General features: G+C 34.5%; 1 protein-coding gene across 6 annotated transcripts in view; it reads left to right on the forward strand.

The window, feature by feature from the left end:
• The window catches only part of GRIA2 (glutamate ionotropic receptor AMPA type subunit 2), a 124852-nt gene that overhangs the window by 50298 nt on the left and 50100 nt on the right, over positions 1–24454 (forward strand). For all 6 annotated transcript variants that reach the window (XR_013996112.1, XM_081093465.1, XM_081093464.1 and 3 more), the window contains 3 exons: positions 9751–9990; positions 19861–20057; positions 24240–24293. Coding sequence is in view for 5 of the 6 variants with exons in the window: in XM_081093465.1 (XP_080949591.1) it covers positions 9751–9990; positions 19861–20057; positions 24240–24293 (491 nt within the window). In the remaining variant the exon portion in view is untranslated. The remainder of the gene's footprint in view (positions 1–9750; positions 9991–19860; positions 20058–24239; positions 24294–24454) is intronic.

A 24454-nucleotide genomic window follows, 5' to 3' on the forward strand; every position in this document is an offset into this window, starting at 1 on the left:
AAAATTTTTCTATTATACTTTAAAATAGTTTTTGATCACAAAAACTAAAAATGTTTATTTGTGCTAAAATATCAGATCTACATTTTGGAATAAACATAGTCCTTTAATTTTGAATATTCTAACTACATTCAGATTACACTCCAATTGCTTTAGACATTTCTTTAAGCATCAGGATTAAGAGTGCTATGGAGCTTAAAGTAGTCCTCATAGACTAAAGGTAAGCATAAAGATAAAGTAGAAAAGTAAAAAAACAAACAAACAAAAAAACAGAAGGAGGAGACAGGATAAGTGGAAAGGAGAAGATAAAAAAAAAAAAGAGGAAAAGGGAGAAAGACTAATCAAACATGAAGAGAATGGTAGAATTTAATGTGCAAAAATGTATTGCCTCTCACAGACTCATTTACATAAGTAAGAATATGATGAATAATAAATATGCACCACCTGACATTTTGTATATTTTCTATCTTTGATATTTGGCCGTGCAAGTCCAAGTTTGAGCTCCATGGGGCCTCTGAGGGAACTGAGACATTTGAAAACTGCAATTTGCCAGAAGCACACAGCTGGCTGGTGTTGCAATGGGGCTTGGATGCCAGGCCTCCAGGCATTCTGCCTGGCACTCCTTATCCACAACATCCACCTCACATCTGGCCATGCGGTGCCCAGAAGTTACATAGAGCAGAAGTAGAGCAAGAATTTGCAGAGGGTAGAATTATGTGTATTTATGAGGAGGAAATACATACCCAAGGATGAAGAATGGGACTATGTTTTGTGAAATAGCTTTTTATATAAACGGAGGTAATTCTCTTTCATTAAGTGTCCAGAACCCCTCATTAAAATTCACATGAGAGTTATTGCTTCTTACTGCCAGTTCTCCTGTTGCCTGCTCTCCCAGATGATGAATGAAGCCAGAATAAATGTTATAGATTTTTTAGAGCTGCATATAATATGGGCAACAAGCAATAAACTCATGACATTTCACCTTGCTCAGCAAACATAACACAAAGGTCAGGAAGGATAAATGTTTGTGAGAGGGAAAGAAAAATGTATGACTATAACTTCATTGTCTTCTATTGAGTGATGATGCATCACATTTAGTATTTGTATGAAAAATTGAATCAAAACGTATGTAAACAGGACATGATTTATCATAGTAAAGATTTGTGGAAGGGCTATATGGAACATCATCAGTGAGGCAGTTTATAGAAAATGTCGGTGTGGTGAATATTTATTATTCTTCATGTTTTCTTTGAATCATTTAGTGTGTCATTCAATAGCTATATACTGCGTGTCAATGCTAGTGTCATGCTGGGCTCTGAGTTTTATGAGAGGCGCTAAGCTGTCATGTCAGCTCCCAAGTGGGAAATGCTTCCTGTAAATTGACAAGAAAAGAAGGCGCCCCAGTAGCATATGAACTTTAAAATAATCCTAATAATGAAGAGAATAAAATGAAGTTTTCCTTCATTTTATTGTGAGAATAGCATATTGTATTTACCTAAATAGTCTAAGAGTAAAAGAATTATAGTTCCATTTTTAACATTCTCCTAGGTTTATATAGGGGAAATCAAATGTTACGGATCATAGGTTACAACAGTTCTATTTTTTAAGGGAATAAATGTTGCTCCTGATAAGTTTTCAGACTTGAAAAAGTCTATTGAATTAGAGAAATATGACATTTGAGATTGTGAGGATACCTGAGGATATTTCTGAATCTAATATGTGTTACTGGACATATGTCCAAGACAAAGAAGTCACCTCTTTTTTTAGGTTTCTACTGCATCCCAGACTATGTATGGATTTAACTTCACCTCTCTTGGTACAATTTCTCCACACAAATAAAAGACATTTTGAAAGCTTACAATAATAAAAGTTCACAAACATTCCAATTATTGTCTTTTCGTAGTAATCATTGGTTTTCCCCTCCCTATTATGAGAACTGGCAGACTAAATTGCACAAGTAATTTTAAAGTAACATTAGTTATATTTTAGTATGATAGTTAAAGAAGAAAACACTGTAATGATATAATTCCAAAAATACACCAGTATCAACAGAAATGAAATTTTAATGCAAGAACCTGGTTTATATCTTTGTTATCTAATTGGTCCAGATCTTGTGGTCATTCAACAAATATTTAATAACATACTTATGAAAATTTTCTAAATTTAGCATTGAAGAGAATATAAAAATCATTATGGTTGGATTTATTGTCATTAACACATTTATGTAATGATTTATATTTCCCAAGTACTTCTCTTTATATTACTTAATTTAAAATTTAAATATTCCTCTAAGGTAGGCTGAATAGGAATTAAAATCCACATTCAGTAGATAAGGAAACTGAGGCTCAGATTCAGTGATTCTTCTACCAGATGGCCATGGAAGGCGAAAGCTAGACTTCCAATTCAGGGATTCTCATTCTCTTCTCACACTGACCCCTGCCTTCAAGGAGGTCACCGCCTCCCCCTACTCCCCAACCCTCCATCCCCCCCCACACTCACCAATATTATACTTCAGGCCATGAGGGAGGTAAAGACAGAATGCTGATAGATTTCATAATCAGGGAAAATCATATTTAGTTGATAGTAAGCAAGACACCCTTCATGGAAGAGTTGGTATTTTATTGCATGACATTTATCAACTGTCTGCTCTGTGCCAGCTAATTGATATGCCATGCATTTAGAGCTAAGCAGCACTTCATTCTCTGCTTTCAATTAGCTCAGAGAGTGCAAAGCAAGACCATTGTAACCCAGGCCACAATGCAAAAGTGGAGACCGCTTTCACATGTAGGAGAAGCACGTAACTCAGGCCACACTGAACAGATAACATCTGAGCATTGTCATGTGTTATTCTCTAAGCCAGTGGTTCTCAACCTTCCTAATGCCGCGACCCTTTAATACAGTTCCTCATGTTGTGCTGACCCCCAACCATAAAATTATTTTCGTTGCTACTTCATAACTGTAATTTTGCTATTGTTATGAATTGTAATGTAAATATCTGATATGCAGGATGCATTTTCATTGTTACAAATGGAACATAATTAAAGCATAGTGATTAATCACTAACACAATATGTAATTATATATGTGTTTTCCGATGGTCTTAGGCGACCCCTGTGAAAGGGTTGTTCGACCCCCAAAGGGGTCGCGACCCACGGTTGAGAACCGCTGCTCTAAGCAATGGGAAGACAATGATGGATTTTAATCAGGAGGATTATATCTACTATGATAGGAAAGAGATTTATTATGAAGATGGCTATTTGGGAAGTTAATGCAGCAATCCAGTCAATAAATATTTAAGGGGCACATTAAGGCAGTGTCAGCAGAGCTGAAGAGTACAGATTTGAGAGGTCAAATAGGCTGTATGTGGTGACAATTTGCAAGCTAAGGATAAAGGAAGGGATGTCAGAAATGATTCTCACATTCTGAAAAGGTGAGTGTGATTTTAACGCATGAACACATGTCTCATGGAGCTGGGGAATTTTGTGCTACAGGAAAAAGATGAGAAATTTAGTATCAATATTGATTCGAACATGGAATATAAGTAGGGAGGTCGTGAGAGATTTACATAGGGCTTACTACTTGCCAGCACAGTTTCAGCTAATTTTTTTCTTTAATACTGCTCATCTCAGTGAGGTAGGCAAGTAATATCACTATCCTCTTTTACACATGATTAAGCTAAGACAGAGGAAAACAAAGCAACTTGCCCAGTCAAGTTCAACTAAATAACAGCAACATCAGGATTCGATCTCAGGTTGTTCTCACTTTTAGCCTCTACAACTGCTACATCTCAGGTCAGAGCCCCAAGATCATTGGAGACAGAATAATAATTTTTCTGTGGTAGTTAATGCTTGAGATTAAAGTTAATAGGCTTTTGGACAATGTAAAACAATGGTAAGTATTTTAGGTACTTCTTTTTTTTTTCTTTTTTCTAGAAAATTCATACTTCAGGTCTTGCAATAAATATTTTAATTAAAAATCAGACTAGCGAGGAAATAACATGAAATAATCATGAAGTGCATCATTTAAAAAGTAATCATATGTGGTATATTTACAGTATGTATTTGTACTATACAGAATATACAGTATATCTGTACTATAATGTATATACAGTATATTTGCTACACAATTATATACAGTATGTTTACAGTATATATTAGTAAATAAAGTAGAATAAAAAAATGGTTATAGATGACATGAGCAGAACAAGAAGAGTAATAAATTGATTATTCTTAAAAATATAGAAAATCAATGATTGCAACAGTTATGATGCCATGAGCAAAAAGGAAAAAAATCAACACAAAGACATGATTTATAGGATAAGATTTTAGGGTTTTCTCTCCTTGTTTTTTTTGGAATTAGTAGGAATGATATAGAATTAGAAGTTTTCTTAATGGAAGACCCTGGAGGGTGAGATTACATCTATGAACTCCAGCTCAGAAGTGACTCTGTCTATCCCGTTAGTTCTGGCATTTTCTAAACCCAACATCATGTTAATGACATCAAATATTTACAACATGTATTTTTTTCAGTAAACCTAGATAAGGGGACACCACTGAGGTGACAATGAAGTTTTGAGAAATGTGCATAAAAAGTTGAATCTAACCATGTTAAAAGGAAGGAGACCACTAAGAGAATGTAAAATGAGAAGAAAAAAATTGTAACACAAATCCTTGGAGAATTCCTTTTGAAATTGGAGAGGAAAAGTACCAACATGGTGTGATTTTACTTGGCAGAAATGTAGAGAAGGAATTGAAAGAGAGGGGAACTAGTAGCGGTATGGAGAGGTTATTTCAAGAAGCAAGCGTTTGACTAATAAATTCAGGGAAGGTAAGAAAGCTTGATCTGATAAAAAGGTTATTGGATACCGTGGCTAGATCACAACTTAAACGATAGGGAACTTTCAATAGTAAACTCAGAGTTCCAAGTTTGTAAGAGTAGTGTCAGAAGTTTAAGGGTCAAAGGAGTGAGATTTTCCGTGGTCTCTATATTTTGAAGCCATGACTGCATAGTGATGAATCTTCACCACACTTTACGCAAGTTGCAAAGGAGCTGACTCCATTCCTGCTTAGGAAGCAGTCCACGCTGTTTCACTGAAGTGAATGGTGATTTATAAATATAAAGAATGTAAAACAAAAATAAATAGTGTCCTGTTCTTCCTGCCTATGTACTAAATAACCATGCAAGGTTCTCCATACTGCACCGAGTATGCTACATTAGCAGCACCAATGAGCAGAATGACCCAAGAGAAAAAGATGTGCGTTGGATGCATCATCAGCACTGCTATTGGCTTATATCATCTGGGTTTATAACGAAAAGTAGAATAATCAGCAAGTTACTTACACCCAGGAGATTATCATTTCTGCTGTTTGACCTAGCGTGTCTTTTAGAAGGACTCCTCTTTGCTGAGTTTCTCAAAGTTGATATTAAATTTTTAATTAAAGTAGAGCTCAGTAAGAGCATCTTTACCACTTTGCAATCAGCTTGGAGTCTTAAGACATAATAACTGCAGTTCTAATATTAATCAGAATAATTATTCAGAAATTCATAAGAGTGTGTCATGGGGTAATTGTATGGATTAGGAAACTGAGAGCCTTTCTGCTCCTTCCTCCATTTCAGGACTTGATGTAAGAAAACAATGACTATGTATAAGATGGCGGTACTAACTCATTTTAGAGCATTGTCTTTGCAATTATATCCAGAGCTTGTGACACATTATTTGGATATTCTCAGTGACAGTAAATTTTCCTTCTTTGAGGATGGATATAAGTTAGGGAAAGGCTTTAAATTTTGAAGGCATTGTGGGGAATAAGGTAAAGGTCAACATGAGAAATTGTATTGCTAATCAAATGAGGAGTAATTTTAATAGTAATGCTGTTTCCCCATAGTAAACTCCCTTTAATACTGGAATGAATAAAGTAGAATAAAACAGATGTTTATAGCTGACGTTAGCAGAACAAGGAACTCATTTCCTTGTATTTGTGTCAATAGTGTCACGTGTCCACATTATATTGAGGAGAACTTCAGTATTAGAATGCAAAAATACTCTTGAATATTTTGAGAATAGGGCGTTAGAGTATGGCACTAAGTTTTTAATCATGAGATGGTCACTGCAAATTGGGTAAGCAAAACACCTTATTCAAGCCAGCCATTACTTTATTCATTTAAAAAATATATTTTATTGATTTTTTAGAGAGAGAGGAAGGGAGATGGAGAGCAAGAGGGAGAAGGAGAGGGAGGGAGGGAGGGAGGGGGAGAGAGAGAGAGAGAGAGAGAGAGAGAGAGAGAGAGAGAGAGAGAGACATTGATGTGATAGCGAAACCTTTATCAGTTGCCTCCTATACGTACCCCAACTGGGGATCAAACCTGCAACCTGGGTTTGTGCCCTCACCAGGAATTGAACCAGCAATCTTTGGGTGCATGGGATGATACTCAACCAACTGAGCAACACTAGCTAAGGCAAGTCAGCATTTCTTAATTGTAAATCACAATAATATTCATGTCATGGTTGGGGACAGGGACAGTGACTGTCCAAAGGTAAGATTGGACATGAGCAATTTTGACTAAATGGCAGTTATTTGTGTAGAAAAGGCACATTAAGAAAGAAATCTCTAGAAAAATAGAGGCTATAGACAAATAGAAAACTGAATATGTGCCAGGAAGAGATAAAGAATAAAGGAAGAGGGTTGAGAGAGACTAGGGATAGTCAGTAAAATAAGGCCATTTTTATAAAATTATGTTAATTGGAGAATTAGCTGAATTGCCTGGGAAGAAAAGTGCCTTTTAAGTTAGGAGAATTGTGATAACTTCTGGAGTTTTGTACAGCGCGGGCCTGTTGTTGGGCCACAGCCAAATGTTTCCAGATGGCCCTGGTAATCAGGAGGCCCCCAGACAACTCACTCCAGAGTCTAAAACAAATGGAAAATGAAAGATATGGCTCCTTAGTAAGATTGCCTATGCATTCAAACAGTGGCATCCGTTATCGAGCATTCTGCTGATCCTGTGGCTGCTATTCCTATCACAGAAGCTATTTTACTTAAGATGAGAGGAGGTCTTGTTAATAAATAACACTGCCTATTATTCCTGTACTATTTAGATGACATACCAACACTGAAGGAAATAAAATGAAATAGACCCAGAGAGAATTTTGTAGCAATTTCCCCCTTTTATATGCCATATGGAGCCATCAATTTCTGAAAAAAATTAAGATTTAAGATATACATGTTAGCACAAATATATCCATGTATTAAATAAGAAACTACAGTGGGGCCTTGAGTTACAAGTTTAATTTGTTTCGAGACCGAGCTTGTTAAGGAGCTCATTAACTCAAATTACTCTATCAACTCAATGCAAAAAATCAGCCGAGAGACAGCTGGTATCTCAAAAAACTTGTTAGTTGGGACACTCATAAGTCAAGGCTCCACTGTACTACAAATTTTTCCTAGATGGGTTTTCACAATGGAAGGACTTTTTCATGTATATGAAAAATGAGTATAGTTATTTTCAACTTCTGTAATAGGGCAAAGACAAAAATATAAACATGAATAAAAGGCAGGAATCTCATCTTTGCTTTATGTTAAAGTATGAAATAAATGTAAAGAAATATATTCATTTTTTTCTGAGATAAATGAGACTGCTCTACAGAAGATTGGTAATAAAGGAAAAGATTTCAATTGACATATTATTATAAAGATGTAACCTAGAAATTTTAGAAAATTGTGTTAGAAAAATGGGGATGAGTTGAAGATTAGTAAAAATTTAAAGGAAAATATGAATATTTGATAAACAAATAGCCAATCTTGCTTTCCTTTTTTTATATCATACAATAGTTGCTAAATATTACTGCCTGTTATTTATTGGTTGTCTGAAAGTTGATTACTAGAATCTGTGTATATTTTAGCAGTTTTATTTATTAAGCAAATCTATTTTTACATAATTCTTAATTACAAAGCAATTCTGTTTTTGTGAAGGAGATGAAATGAAATAATGTTGGTCCTGTCCTTTAAATAGGGTTAATTAATTTAAAAAGATGTTTCTGATATTATGCTCTGGACTGTTAGATTATGTTTGTGGATAGCTAATTTGTATTCCTTGGATTGAAACAACTCTTGAGATTAAACAATATCAGGAATTTATTTACTCAAAGCCATGTGGCTGACTTGAAATGGTGCTCTGAAGCACTGGATCGTTTAACATGAATCATTTCCATAGGGCCTTGCAGGGCACGAGTCTTAGAAAAAGTAAACCCTACTTCTCAAAGGGATATGTTTAGATTTGTATTTTGAAATTTATTTTGACTATATTGTGGGGAATAGAATGGAAGGGGCATAATTGGATGAAGGAGGAAAGTTGGGTAGGTATTCCAAAAATCAATTAAAAGCATCAGCTCTGAATCCAGGTTGCCGAGGATTGAGCACAGCATACTTGCTAGCTGTGCGACTTTGGGTGAATCACTTAGTCTCCCTATGTATCAATTTTACTATCAGTAATTTAGGAATAATAATAGTTGTTACCTCAGGGGTCATCATCAGAAACATATGAGTTAATGTATCAGAGAACATGCCAGGCACAAGGCAAGCACAATGTAAGTGCATGTGGTAGTAAACTAGGATTAGAATGGTGATAGAAAGAAGTGGACCACATTCAGTACACTTAGGTATTAGAATGAGCAATGCTTAGTGGTGGTCTGACTATAAGTAGTGAGGAAGGTAGTGTCATATGCCATTCACTGAAATATAGTCTTAAAGGATAAGGGATTGTGTGAGTCATGGGAACTTACAAATATATATATATATATATATATATATATATATATAGTCCTAAGAATGATGATCCTAAGCCAAAAAATGTTGGTAATAGTCTTTATTTTGTCTGAGTAGAACATATGGGATAAGTTAAGTCCATGGGAAAGATAAAAATTAAGTGTTCTGAACTTAATTTAGTTACTACTTGACTGAGTGATATAAGTGAGAAAGAGGTTTCCCTCCAGTGATATGATACGGGTGGTGAGAGTCTTGCACCCAACTTCTCTTTAAGAAGTTTGCATCATCAGTAGGTGATATGCTTCACAATCACACTGACCTTCTGGTATAAAAGTATCATTAGCACAACATAGCCTTTTATTTTTTAAAATATATTTTATTGATTTTTTACAGAGAGGAAGGGAGAGAAATAGAGAGTTAGAAACATCGATGAGAGAGAAACATCGATCAGCTGCCTCCTGCACATTCCCCACTGGGGAAGTGCCCACAACCCAGGCACATGCCCTTGACCAGAATTGAACCTGGGACCCCTCAGTCCACAGGCCGACGCTCTATCTGCTGAGCCAAACCGGCTTTGGCACAACAAAGCCTTTTAAAGAAATCATTTTTATAGGGAATGAGCTATTATAAATATGTATAAACCATCTGTAACTATAGTTTGTTCTTATAACTAATGGTTTTTAATTGTACCCTTTTTTTAATGAGGCTGTCCTAAAATATGTTTACAATCACATAGTTTGTTAAAAATAATGTAGGTATTTTTATAAACCTAGAATTATTATTTTAATGTTTTATAATTCTTTGAATTCCTTAAATAGAATGCTAAGTAAATAAGTGCTCCTACATTTGATGGATCATTGATTGATATAATCTTCATATTTCTTTTAATTGTTGGTTATTTTTTATTTTATATAAAAGGGCATTAAGTTGCAAGTAAATCCATATTGTATGCCAATGTTATTAACTTATCCTTTCTGTTTTCCTTATTCTTCTAGTCTGCTCCCAGTTTTCAAGAGGAGTCTATGCTATTTTTGGATTTTATGACAAGAAGTCTGTCAATACCATCACATCATTTTGTGGAACGCTCCATGTCTCCTTCATCACTCCCAGCTTCCCAACTGATGGTACCCACCCATTTGTCATTCAGATGAGACCTGACCTCAAAGGAGCCCTTCTTAGCTTGATTGAATACTATCAGTGGGACAAGTTTGCGTACCTCTATGACAGTGACAGAGGTAAGTGAAAATATCCCTATCCCTTGATAATGGGTCAAATTCAATGCCTACCTTGACACTTATATGGGACGTTACAGATCTACCTAGCTGTCTTAAAGTCCAAAGTTTACATGGTTTAATTTTGCCGTGTAAATGAAAAATGCAATTCAAAACCTGGGAAACATATTTAGAGTGAAAATAAAAAAAAATGTGAAATGTACAATTTACAGATATAGACTGTGTCAGCCGAAGGCCCAGCTGTAATGTAGAAAGCACCTTCTGGTAGCAGCAGTTAAAACTCTGTGGTGACTAGATTACTAGCTCAAGGTCAGTAAAGTGGTTGCCTTGAAAATTGGTTGAAGTAAAATTTGTAGTAATCTATCTATCTATCTATCTATCTATCTATCTATCTATCTATCTATGGCTAATATGCAAAGTGTCTCCTCGGGAGTTCGACCAGAGACCAGGAGTTCGATCGCTCACTATGATGTGTGCTGACCACCAGAGGGCAGCGCGAAATGAAGGAGAGCCCTGATCACCGGCCAGGCCTAGGGCCCCTACCCATGCATGAATTTAATGCACCGGGCCTCTAGTACATGAATAAGAACTGCTAAAGAAATTTATAGTTATCACATATTTTCAAGTGCAAAAGTTTTATCAGGTAGTTACCATTATTATTTAACTTAGCTTTAAAATGGCATTGCTGAATCTCAGACAAGTTAAAGCCTTGCTCATGGTTCTATAATATGTGATCCTGCTGAACAAAGGTTTTCTGACACCAGATTCATGTTTATTTCACAATTCTATCTGATTGTTTATAATGAGATGTTCTTGATTAGCATGCTAATTGGATAGAGTCTTGGCTCATTATATAAATTTTATTTTGGGGGTGGTCCTTCCTTGTGTTTTCTCTGTCCATTGTTGAGAAGTTTAATATTAGCAGACCTGCCTGACTCACATATTGTAGTATCCCAGATATCTTAACCATCCCTGGGTCCATGATTCAGCATCAGTGGGTCTGTGTACTACCTAAAATTGTATGAACATTTTGTGCACATGTTCATTTATGTAATTTTCTAGGAGTATCCATAACCAAACTGGAAAGGGTTAAGAACCATTATTGTAAGAGTACCTAAGTACTCTTCTTCAGTAGGTTGCTTCCTGGAATATTTAAAGGTCCGAATGAAAAACAGAAGCCTGTTTCCACCAAGACAGGGCACCTGGTTCACCCGCAAGGGCAGACAGGAAGAGAGCCAGCCATCAGTCAATTCTCCATTGATCAGTTTGTCATCATTTGCTGCAGGAGGCCCGAGTCAGGAGTGCTCAGCTAGGTGTCTGATTCTCTGCCCCGTCCTCCCAGTCCTGACAATGAGAATGCTCAGTGGAAAAATGAGTCAGCACTATACAAGCTGAAAAATTTGCCTTGTCAACAACTTTTTCTTCAGGCTTTGAGAAAGGAGCGCTTTGCTCTTCCATGGCGAATGGAAAACTAACACAGAACTATTTAATGTGAATATGGACTCCAATGTGCTGGATAATTCTGAACCATACTTTATATTAAGGTGGTAAAAAGACTTATAGAACTGAGGCAAGTCTTTCCTCTTAGTGTCTAAACTCCTTGAGTATTCCATTATGTTAATAAAACTAGCCTTAAATTGGGAGTATTCTCAGCAGCTCTTTCAGCCTTGCATTCTATTGATGTGATTTCCAACTAAATATATTTTATCTCTAGACACTCTTCTTTTTCATTGCCCTGACTCCAGACCAAGCCACTGTCATGTGTTTATCCCATTGTCTCTCCATTTCCACACTTTTTACTTAACTCAGTTCCACAAAGTAGCCAGAATTTTTAAATGCTTCTCTGAACACATCACTCTCTTGCTTAAAACACTTCAATGACTTCTCATTATAATGCATATAAAATTGAAAGTTCTTAGCACAGCTTTAACACTGGTTCCTGCCAATTTATCCTGTCCAGCCCACTCACTAAGCTAAATCCACCTAACTAACCTTCATTTGCCTCTCAGATGAACCAAAGTCTTTCACCTCAAATCTCTGCACACATCTCTAATTCTTTCTCTCCCTTCATATCTGTTTATATAGCATTTCCACAGAGATGCATTTCATACTGGTATTCTCTTTCAAAGCAATCTTTTCTTTTCCTACATAATACTTATCACAATTTGTGATTAATAATGGTGTTCATTCCTTCACCAAGGAATGCTACTGAGCTTCCACTATATTCCAGGGACTGTTTTAATCATGCAGGCTAAGGATTATCCTTTTTATTTAAGATCTGGCTATAAACCTCAGGAAAGCAATGCCGAAGCAGGACCCAGGACACTGGCGTACAGTTCTTAACTGTACACACAGTGCTGAAGATAATGCTGGGACAGAGTTGATAGTCAATAAATAGTGGCAAGAAGTGAATGGGTTTAGCCTCTGTGTATTTTAAGTTTGAGTTGATGTTAGAACCTGCTGCATCTTGCTTGCTAACTCCAAGGATCAGAAGATGAATTCTCTTTACCATTTCACAAAGTTGAAGGTGGCATTTTTACTTTAGGGACATACTTTGCCCTCACTGTGCCCTCTAGTTGAAACTGAACTTTTGAGAACATTTAAGTAGACAACAGCTGACATAAATAGAAAAAAAGAAACTCTAGTATTTGAGAGACTGAAGAAAGGAAAGCTCTGGGGAATGATGTGGTGAAGGGGGATGGATTTATGTACTTGTGAAAAGAACCCTAGACATTTAAAATGATTTTATTAACACTTTAGAATTATTAAATGAAATTTAAGTGATGGGATAATCTCCAGTCATTAAATTATACAAATGAATTTGAGTTCAAGTGCATTGTTGAAAGAACAGGAGAGTTATAATATTAAGTAATTATATAGTAAAGCCAAAAATGACATTATGGATTCATCTTTACATTTTTATTAAATAGCTGCTCATGTTTTAATATGAAGAGTATTGCACTGGCCTTTCATCTGCAACTATTTTCAGGGATAAGTGTGTAAGACTCAAAACACTGGCATAAGATTTGACCTTAATTTAGTGTTTTACTTGACTCAGGGAAATGGGATTTTTTTTATTATAATAATTTTATAGCTTTGCCATCATATTACATGCAGAAAAGTTTATTTATGCATTCATCACATGACCTTGTTTCTTTCCTTTGGTTTTTAAGCCATTTGTTTGTTTGTTTGTTTTTTACAGTTCAGGGAAGCACCCTCTTATTTTAGCACTACAGGAGTTGAGAATGCATCTATGTTCTCTTTACTCATAGTACACATGCTTTTAAAAATAGGTTCCATAATTTCATCTCTCAACTTACATCTCTGCATGGTTCAATTTCAACGGATTTGGTCTGTTCTTCTGGAATGATATGCTTTTAAATTTATTTTTCTGTGTTTAATAGGCTTTATTTTCTGATGGTCTAGATCAGGTAACCATATTTAAAATTTTTAATTTCTAAATTAAAGAATTGATGTTCTTTGGAACAGCAGAGGGCTCAAGCATGAAAATGGCTCCCCAACATTCTGGCCTGCATATGAACTAGATGAAAAAGACTTAAAGTGCTTCCATGCTGCTTCTTTGCACTGCTCTTAACAATAAAACCTTCCCTGCATCCAATTACTCATGACATCCAGTGCTGAGCCACAGTCCAGAGAGTGCATCCCAGTTGTAAACAGAAGAGAACGTAGATGTCTCCTAATCTTTGTACAGGTCATTTTTGATTCTTTCAAAGATGGGTGAGAGGACTGCTGAAAATGTTCATGGGTTGCTGTGTGACCTTTAGGACTGCTGGTGTCTTCTATTTATCCAAACATGTGGCAATGGCCTGGCAATACTTTATGATCTAGTGCTCTTTCTAAAAACTGTTTATTATTCCTCCATAGAGAGTTGGTAGATAGACCTTAAATACATTTTGAACTATGGGCTAATAGGGTTATCTATGTCAATGAATTAAATACAGAATTATTTTTGAATATATATATATATATATATATATATATATATATATATATATATATATATATATAAAAGCCTAAGTGACCAAATGACTGAATGACCTAATGACCAGTCACTATGACGTGCACTGACCACCAGGGGCAGATGCTCAACACAGGAGCTGCCCCCTGGTGGTCAGTGTACTCCCACAGCAGGAGTGCCACTCTGCTGATCAATGTGAGCCAGATGCAGGACTGACGGCTGGTGAGTGCCGCTGCAAGTCTCTCCAGATCCAGACTTACTGGGCATGAGCCCGCAGCAGGTGCAGTGGGGCTGGGATGAGTGGTGGTGGGGGAGGGGAGGAGGACTCCACCAGTGCACGAATCCATGCACCAGGCCTCTAGTATATATACTAAACTAGAACCAGACTCAATAAAAAGTGCTTTTTATTTATCAGTTTAATGTCAATAAGGTAAGGTAATATATTTCTACAGACGGTAGGTAAAATCAGAACTAATGTTTTATATCTTCATGTCTTGGTTTTAATTTTGAGCCATACTGTTTTCCTGAAGGGAAACACTTTTATTTCAGAACCAAGAACACATCATGCATAGAATAAAAATTCTTCCAAATAATACATTTTCTTTTCAGATGTTCCTGAAAAAGTCAATGAGAGAAATATATGTTAATTTAATATGGCTTAGGCATGCTGCCATGATTTAGTGATCATGAATATTAATTTCTGTGCCTGAAAGATGAATAAGGCCAGTGAATTTTTAATGGACCAAAGAAAATATTTTTAAGAAGGAAGACATGGTCTGAATGAAATACACCTATTTGCAGTAATCATTTTTTAATTCCACCCATTAATGTTCAAACTAAAACATTTGGACTCACCTGTTTTTAGGCTGATGGATTTTCTATAACCTCTCACAATGTTATTAGCACTAGCTCACAATGAGACTGAACTACTGCTACTAATACTTAGAGTTTTGGGGAGATTAAGATAGGTTCTACAGCTATAAATAGTGCAGTAAAAATTAGGCATAAGGGGATGTAATGTAATCCAACAATTCTTTAGCCATTCTTTATTTTAACTAAAAGTCTGAGAATTTAGAACTTAATTTTCAACTCTTGTATGTTTATGAGGTTTTTCTTGAACATATTTTTAATATACTTACTAAAAGGAACAGTTAATTTTCTGGATTTTTCTGTATAGTATATGAACAACTATGCATTTTAAGTTTTCTTTTCTAAGTAATTCAGCAATAATAAATTAGTCTTTGCTGTAATAACTCAAGTATACAGTAATATGTATATATTAGAGTTGAATAATTAATACCTACTAATGGATTTAAATAAGCCAATATTCAGATAGAACCCCCATTGTTCACCCATATTTATATTCTGAATTAGGGAAGACTCATATTATAAAGATACTTCTATGCTAGTTTGTGTGAAAGGGAAAGAGGTCCCAAGTAATACTTGCTTCCCTAATTAGAATATGGTACCAAGAGACTAAGAGCATGTGTTTATGTTATATTTAAAGAATTTAATTTCACTTCAATATTTATAACATGCATTTATTTTCAGTGATTTTTAAAGTTTAAAATGATCCATTAATTTAAAAAACACAAGATAGTAACAAACTTTTCCTTATGGGGAAGAGGCAGATCAAGTTGAGAGAGAGTTTGAGAGGGTTACTGAAAAAAGAAATCTAAGAATATGAATCACTAAACATATGGGTCAGCAGTCTCTTCAAATCCTGAGTCCAATGATACCAAGGTGTGTGACTTATTTCCGCTGTCGTTAGATGATTTAATGTTGTTCAGTGTCTTCTGATGAAACTAAATTCATCAAGTGTGATATATATAACTTGAGCAGTTTAGCTTCTTAATAGATGAAAGTTATTTATTTCAGTTTCATAGGTTACAAAATATTAATTCTGAGAGTTTTAATAACAGAGAATCCACACCAACTGAGTTACTTTTGACTCAGAATAAATGAGTCTGAAACCCAGCCATTACTTTAAATGAATTCTTATTGATTTTATATACCATATTCTTTGACAAGAGGAACTGCCAATAAACATTAGGCTAAGAAATAGTTGATAAATTCCACTTGCCAATTGTCATTTATATTTAAAATTCCTTGTAACATATGTTGAAAAATAGGACAGAATGTCAAGAACATCACCACTTGAAACTTATTTTAGTGGGTGGTAAAATTCATAACTAAATAACTAAGAAATAAAATAATGTATTTTCTAGAAGAAAGGAAGTCCACTTGTAAGTGCTCGATGATAATATGTGGATAGCATATAGAACATCATCTATGGGTGACATGAAAAAGTTGCCTAATGATTGGAATGTGGAAAAGTAAAATCTTGACAGTAGAAGAGGCTTAGAAAAATAGCTTTTTTTTTCCTACTTGGAAAGAAAACTGGATAGAGTTAATGACTGTTTTGATAGCTGTTGAATTGATCATGATGACCAGCTGTGCATTCTATCTTCATTGATGGAAAACAGGAATAGGATTTGAATTGTATTATGGGAGGATTTAATTTACTTACAGTGAATCATAGGCGATCCATTAAGTTATTAAAAGATGTTTTGTCATTAATAATTTTTTACCATAGCATTTTATCTCTTTATAAATTTTCCCTTGAGCAATTCTTATTTATACTATAGTTTTTTGTTACAAGACTGGATAGAGGAAACTAATTTTACCAAAGAAACATAAAATTCACTTTAAGTTCAATTTATGGTTCAGCTTTTCAAATTGAAATAAAAGTAATGTCTTTTACATTTTCATTATGAAATATTTTAAATAACAAAATATAGAGGATAATATAAAGACCCCCAAGAACTCTTAACCAAAGTTAATGACCATAATATGAGAAATCCTGTTTTACTTATAGCCCTCTGCCTTATTTTGAAGCAAATACCTGACATCATGACATTTCATCTGTTAATATTTCAATGTGTATTTAAAAAAATAATTCCCTTGTTTTAAACATAACCACAATATCATCATATATAAACAACAATAATTCATTATTTTTTTCATATATTTTTTATAGTTTGCTTGAATAAGGATAAATATAAGGTCCAAATATTTCAGTTGGTTAAGATATCTCTTAAGGCTTTTATAATGTAACTAGAGGCCTGGTGCATGGGCTGATCGGGCCTTCCAGTTGCTGGCCAGGTCTTCCTTCATTCCACGCCACCCCCTGGTGGTCAGCACATGTCATAGCAAGCGGTCTCCCAGTCAAACTCCTGTAGAGACAATTTGCATATTAGGCTTTTATATATATAGATGTAGTGTTGTTTACTGTTTGAGTTTTGATGATTACAACATGATGGCTTTTAGCATATTACTCTTTGCCTTATATTTCTTATAAATTTGTAGTTTGATCTAGAAACTTGATGGTATCCAAATTCACTTTTTGACATAAATACTTCATAGGTGGGTTGAATATTCCCTTTTGGAGGCATATAACTTCTGGTTGCGTCTCTTTTTGAGTTATTAGCAGTATTATGATTGTTGACTTGATACATTAGTTCACTAGGTGCTACAAGGTTGTTACAATTCTAAATCTATATTCATTTATCATGTAGTAGCTAGAGTCTTTCCAAAGAGCAAAACCTCCTTTAATTAATTATTATCCTGAGTCTAGTTCCTATAGGAAAGGCAGGAAAATGCTTGTCTCTCTTCATTTACCAATTTTCAAAGTAATAACTTGGCTCTCTAGCATCTACAATGGCAACCAAATATTTATCATTACAAATTATGTATTTAAAATGTTATGTATTTAAGCCTTTTGCAGGTACTATTATTCTTCTTGATATTCAAATTGCCCCATCTTTATTTAAAATTAGAGGCCCAATGCACAAAAATTCATGTAAGAGTAGGCCTTCCTTCCCCCAGCTTCCCTCCGGCACCCGGGACCCGGGCTTCCCTCTTCCTGCCACTGGCAGGACCCCAGCTGGCTTTGCCCCAGCCCCCAGCTTCCTCAGGACAGATGTCCAGAATGATGTCCAGAAGACGTCCAGTCTAATTAGCATGTTACCCTTTTATTAGTATAGGTGATCTTCACCAAATTGACTCCTGAGTCCTCCAACACAATGCTGGTAGTTTTGGAGAGCTTCCTTGCTTTCTGGTATCAAAGGTGTTCTAGGCTCATTTTATATACTCTTGGCCTATATGGAATATCTACAATTTTTAATGATACTTGTTAGGTTCAAATAGTTTTCAACAACATTTAGAATATGCATATATTTTTGCTATGATAAATAGGTTTAAATAAATTTAGTACATGAATAAAGCTTATAGAGTGATGTTATCACTTTAGGTAAATCCCACATTTTTAAGGTAAAAAGGGATCCATATTCTTTTGGGAAGGATGCAAGTCTTTTTGGAATCAGGAAGATGATATGATTCTGAATTCTTTTTAGATCTTTAATTTGTGTTGTTCGTTAAGCTATTAATAGAAATGATGGCCCTAGCCGGTTTGGCTTGGTGGATAGAGCGTCAGCCTGCGGACTGAAGGGTCCCAGGTTCGATTCCGGTCTAGGGCACATGCCGGGGTTGCGGGCTCGATCCCCAGTGAGGGGTGTGCAGGAGGCAGCCGATCAATGATTCTCTCTCATCTTTGATGTTTCTATCTTTCTCCCTCTCTTTCTTCCTCTCTGAAATCAATAAAAATATTTAAAAAAATAGAAATGATGGATTTGAGTTGGCTGTGAAGTGTTGCAGCATGTTAAAGACAGTTTATGTACTGGCTTTCTAAGTGCTAAACTGCAGATTTAACTTAAGGAAATAAATTCCCAAGTTGTTATCCTTCTCAATCCTGCATATGAGGTAATGTATGGATATTAAAAATATAAATAAGATTTTAAGGTACATGATGCTATAAACACAGAAGTAGTAAGATGGTTTTATATTTGAGAAGTTAAGTAAATGTAACAAATCTGTGCTAGAAAACTAAGTTCTACCATCTGGTTAATAAGTGAACATATTAATCACTATGGGATCAGTCCCAATAACAAAACATGAAACAGAAGGCTGAGAAAAAACAATTTCAGAGTAGAAATATAGGAGGAAATAGAGATTATTGGTTCTTAGACTCAAATGGCACACATAGATTCACCTCACTGAAAATGTACTCAACTTCTTCAGGATATCATTATGACATAATAGACTATCATACATAATGAAACATTTTCTTCCACTCTGTCAGAGAAATTTTTGTAATGTCTTTGATTTAACTCAAACCAGAGGCATTGAAGACATTATGCTTTAATAATATCCAAAAAATAGAGCTAAAAGAAGGGGATACTGTTCCCCCTCCAAACTATGACCCTTTAGTCAGAACAATAGCATTTAGATAAAATGTGATGTGAAAATATGTAGAAGTGGATCAAGATCATAGCTGTAGCTTTTTAGAAAAGTCAACATCAATTTAGTTGCACAAAAAATATCAGCCTTGAACATATATTCATCCCCTGGTTGGGTAGCTCAGTTGGTTACAACATGGTCCAGATACATCAAGGTTGCAGGCTCAATCTCCAGTCAGAGTACATACAAGAATCAGCCAATGAATGTATAAATAAGTGGAACAACAAAACAGTGTTTCTCTCTCTCTCTTTCCCCTTCTCTCTCTCAAACCAGTATGTATGTTTGTGTGTGTGTGTGTGTATGAATGATAAAAATACTCAAATAAGTCAGAATTGTGTTGTGAAATTGAAAGCAAACATATATATGTGTGTGTGCATATATATATATATATATACACGCACACACACACACACACACACATATATATATATATATATATGCACACACACATATATATGTTTGCTGTCAATTTTACAACACAATTCTGACTTATTTGAGTATTTTTATCATTCATCATTTTTTCTTTGCCTTCCTAGGCTTATCAACACTGCAAGCTGTGCTGGATTCTGCTGCTGAAAAGAAATGGCAAGTGACGGCTATCAATGTGGGAAACATTAACAATGACAAGAAAGATGAGACCTACCGATCACTTTTTCAAGATCTAGAGTTAAAAAAGGAACGGCGTGTAATCCTGGACTGTGAACGGGATAAAGTAAACGACATTGTAGACCAGGTTTGCTATTCTCTGTTTTCTAATGGTCCTAAATATAGAATATGCATGCACTGTCAGCGTTTGGATCGAGTATTTGTGGAAGGTGCTTGAACAGCAGTTTTTACTTTATGGTTTATGTAGGATGCGGCAAAGATCATCAATTAAATTATCTCCAGCTTCCGTTAGCAATAGCAGATGGTCTTCAATAATGCTGACACATCAGACTAATCATGAAATATAGTTTATATACTCGTATAATTCTGAACTTTTACATTTTACATTAGTGTTGCCCTAAACTTTGGTGTTTTTAATTGGAAATTTAAATTTTAATTCTGTTGAACTTCTTAGAGATAAAGAAATACACATGTCTGGTTCCTAAGAGAAAAGTGAATAATTCATGGATTCTTTGATGATGCCATGGATTACTTCAAACAGTAGAGTACATTACTGTGTGCTAACTCTATCTTGTTGTCTAAATGGGGTTTTGTCTCCAGAAAAAGCATGCATTTATTTTTCCCAAAAAGTAGTTCTTTTCCTCCTATTAGGGAGATTTTGTATCACTTTAAACCCATTAATCTATGGAATTAAAATATGTAGGGAAGACACATTCAGTCTGTGTTCACTGAGAAGCATGCTAGATAGTATATTCATTTGGAATGTTTTAAGGAGTAAGATGATTCCAGAGCTACAGATGCTTTATCTGTGTTTACTATACTACCTTGCTTCAGTTTAAGATATTTTAGGATTGAAAGCCATGTAGTAATATATTATGAAAAACATTTAATCCACTATGGTTATAGATAGGGTAAGTAGTGACAGATGGTAGTGAAGCAGCATCATGACTTACTAAGATCTCCTTCACAGGGCATCTGCTTCTTTTCTTAGCTGGTGTGTGTGTGAGAGAGATTTCTAAATGCTTTACATGGCTGAAATATAGTTGATATGTAAAATAATACACAAACTTATACATATATACACATTGAACTAGTTAGCCTCCATTTTATATATATTATGATGACTGCCACCTCCTTGGAATAATACAGGTTCAGAAGAAAAACACAGAGTTGAGTATGCATTTCTTAGAGTTTCTAGGCTTTGAGAAAACAACTAGATTCACTAATTTGTAGAACACAAATCATTTTGCATATATAAATGTTGATGAAGCTTTAATGACATGTAATAAATGGATCTTTCATAAGATACTGAATAACTGAATAATGCTATCTTCTTATATGACAAAACTAAATGTTGTATGCCAGAGAGGTGAACATTTTACTAGAAAAATCTTGATTACTGTGTCAGGAGATGAATTTGAGATTGTTTTTAACCTGGAGGTCTTTTGTTCAAACGTGAACTTCAAAAACTCATTTGAATTTCATAGGAGATTCTCATTAAAAATGAATTTTAATATTAGCCATTAGTCTTCGCTTTAACATTTTAAGTAGTCCTAAGTTACCATAATAAATGTTGGAAAAGCCTATATGAAAATAATTATTTCCAAAATTAGAAGAGAGAAACTACAAGATAAACTAGGAAGATATGGAATGGAATGTTTAGAAGCAATATGATCATGGTTAAATAAATAACCATTTGGAAATCCATTCAAAATGTACAGGGTATTTTGCACATATATATGATTTGTATTTTCACAAAACACTCTTAGATGTGTTAAATTAGTGTATGCAATGGATGTTGCTTTATTCAACAAACATTTATTGAGGACATCCTCTGCATCTGGAATGAGGGATACAAAGAAAGGTAAGAAAGAGTGGTGTCTTCGCCCCATGAACTCATTGTTTAGAAGGGAAGAAAAATGTACATATATAATTCTTCAATATCATCAGTGATAATCAATGTGGTCTACGAGTATGGAAGAGGAAGTACCTATCTTAACATGGGTGGCACGATCTATAAAGATCATCTCTATGTGGCTAGTGTAGATTCACTCATTTTTTTATTCACTAAATTTTCCCAAGTGTCTAATGTTTACTGGACAGGTACTGGAGTAAATTCAAGGCAGTACTGTTAAACAAATCAGTCAAGTCCCCATCAAGGTGAATATTCATGGTATAATTACAGGAATTAATACATTATTATGACAATGGTACATACTATGAATGAAAGGACAGGATGTTACTTTTCTAAATTACAAAAAGAGATAATTTAGACTGGGAGATTATGGAAGGCCTTCAAGGAATAGAGTTTACTAGGCAAAAAGCAGGTCAAAGTACATTTCAAGAAAACATTATTTACTTCCTCATTTTATCAATAATTAAAAGAGAGTTGAGATGTGACAAAATTTTATTTTCATAGTAGCTTAAAGTTAGTAATAGAATTAAACTTTGTTTTGATTATGAGGGTTTTTTTTTATCATTTGATGAAACCTGGAGACACATTTCTAGTGGTATTTCAGAAGGAAACACTCTCAGTCATGAAAAACATTAAGAAATTAATGTAACTTACTATTGTTAAAAAAATACTAATGGTTATTATAAAGCAAATACATGATTGTTAGTATAGTCGACACTAATTCTTATATAGAAGTAGGGATAATCAGTTTTCATATCCCTCCTTCCTCTTAATGAACACTAAATTCAAGTAGGGACTACTGGTAGTACCATTTATACTGTTATTTTCTTAATCCCCAGAAGAAAGATATTCATGATTCAGAAAGTAGATTGAACAGTAAGCAGAACCAACAGATATCAGTAGGAAATACGAAGGACATAGTCAACTCAATTCAGCTGATGCTTATTAATATATATTTTTTCATTTAGAAGGATATCTTGTCTTCACAATTCTCCTTTCAATAGAGGGTCCATTTTTTAGAAAAGCCAATTTAGTGGTGTTACCTAAAAATAGTTTAGAAAGTAATGTAGGTTAGAAAGTAATGTAAGTTCTAACTCCCTTCCAAACAACTACCACTTATTATCAAAGTGACAAGGTAGAATACTTCCTAGGATTTTGCCCTTGCTCTTTAACTAAATGCATTGCTAATGGAGCACCTGACTTTGCCTGGGACAAGGAAAGGTCAGGGAAGTCTTTCAGGATATTCCATTGGGCTGAGATTCATTGTGCCTTAAGATGAAACAAGACAAAGGATATGGTGGTGGAGAGAGCTGCCCAAGTAGAGGAAACAGAATGTGTGAAGCCCCAATGGGATGGAAATAAGCCTTTTTTGTTACAAAAATACTGAGAGGCCAGAAGTCTCCTCTGTAAAAAGAGGGAAAAGTGGGCCCAGAGAAGCTTGAAACATCACTGGATTTTGCAGCATATGAATGATTTTGACTTTTATGCTAAAAGCAACAGGAAGCCACCAAAACAATCAAGCGGGAGGTTAATAATTGGAAATTTAGTCTATTGCCCTGGCATTTCATGCTTTCCATTGGTGTAGCTATTTTATTAAAAATAAAAATTATACTTGAATATCCAAGTATCAGGACTAAAACATAGCCATTTTACCACTTACACTCTCTTTGTAACTGATATAGATCAGTGAAATATCAAATTGATTCAATAAAGTCCAAAACTGTTCCAGCATTACCAAAACAGCCACTTGTTCCATAATGCATTTATTTTGCTATTGATTTTTGACTTAGATTTATGGATAAATAGCTTCTCCAATACTTTGCTGCCTCAAGCTAGAAATAATAATGTTTATTTGAACTAAGCTATAAACATTTCAAGACTCTTAAGATAGGAATATTATTTTATAGATCCACAAAATAGTTCATTTATATGCTTGTTAATAGTTGTTTTAAATTTATGTATGACTATAAACTCTGTGTGATTATCTTTGAATGTAGACGTGCGAATATGAAATCTCAGATGTTGATTTTAGCTGTTTAATGTTTCATTGAAAGGACAGAAAACATAGCTATGTAGGGATAAAATTGTGACATGGATTCAACATGTTTTTGTTTTTAAATTTCTTTAAATCTGGTGGCCTTATTTTCACTACTTTGTTAAGTTATTGACTTTGAAAGTTAACATCTATTAGGTACTAAAATGTACTAAAATTTTCCCGAGAAAAATATTCTCTGGGTTTGGTAATTATATTTTATCAAATATGACTCATTGTGGATTATCAAAAAAACAGAGAAGTTAATTATTCATTTTTTTCTGAGTCAGGTCATTATGTTAGTAATTTTACATTTATATTACTAATATTTATTAAATGATTTTTTTCTTTATCTGTGTTAGGTTATTACCATTGGAAAACATGTTAAAGGATACCATTACATCATTGCAAATCTGGTAGGTGAATTAATTAATAATTTTAATGAAGAATTCTATTAATTAAAAAACTTTAGAACAAACAGCATTTATCAGTGGTATTCATAAAAATATATTTTGTTTATATTGATTGATTAGGTGATAATATATTTCTGAATTTCTGTTTAGATTTACTTCCCACT

Source organism: Myotis nattereri, assembly GCF_964212035.1.
Source record: "Myotis nattereri genome assembly, chromosome: 5".
Classification (NCBI taxonomy): domain Eukaryota; kingdom Metazoa; phylum Chordata; class Mammalia; order Chiroptera; family Vespertilionidae; genus Myotis; species Myotis nattereri.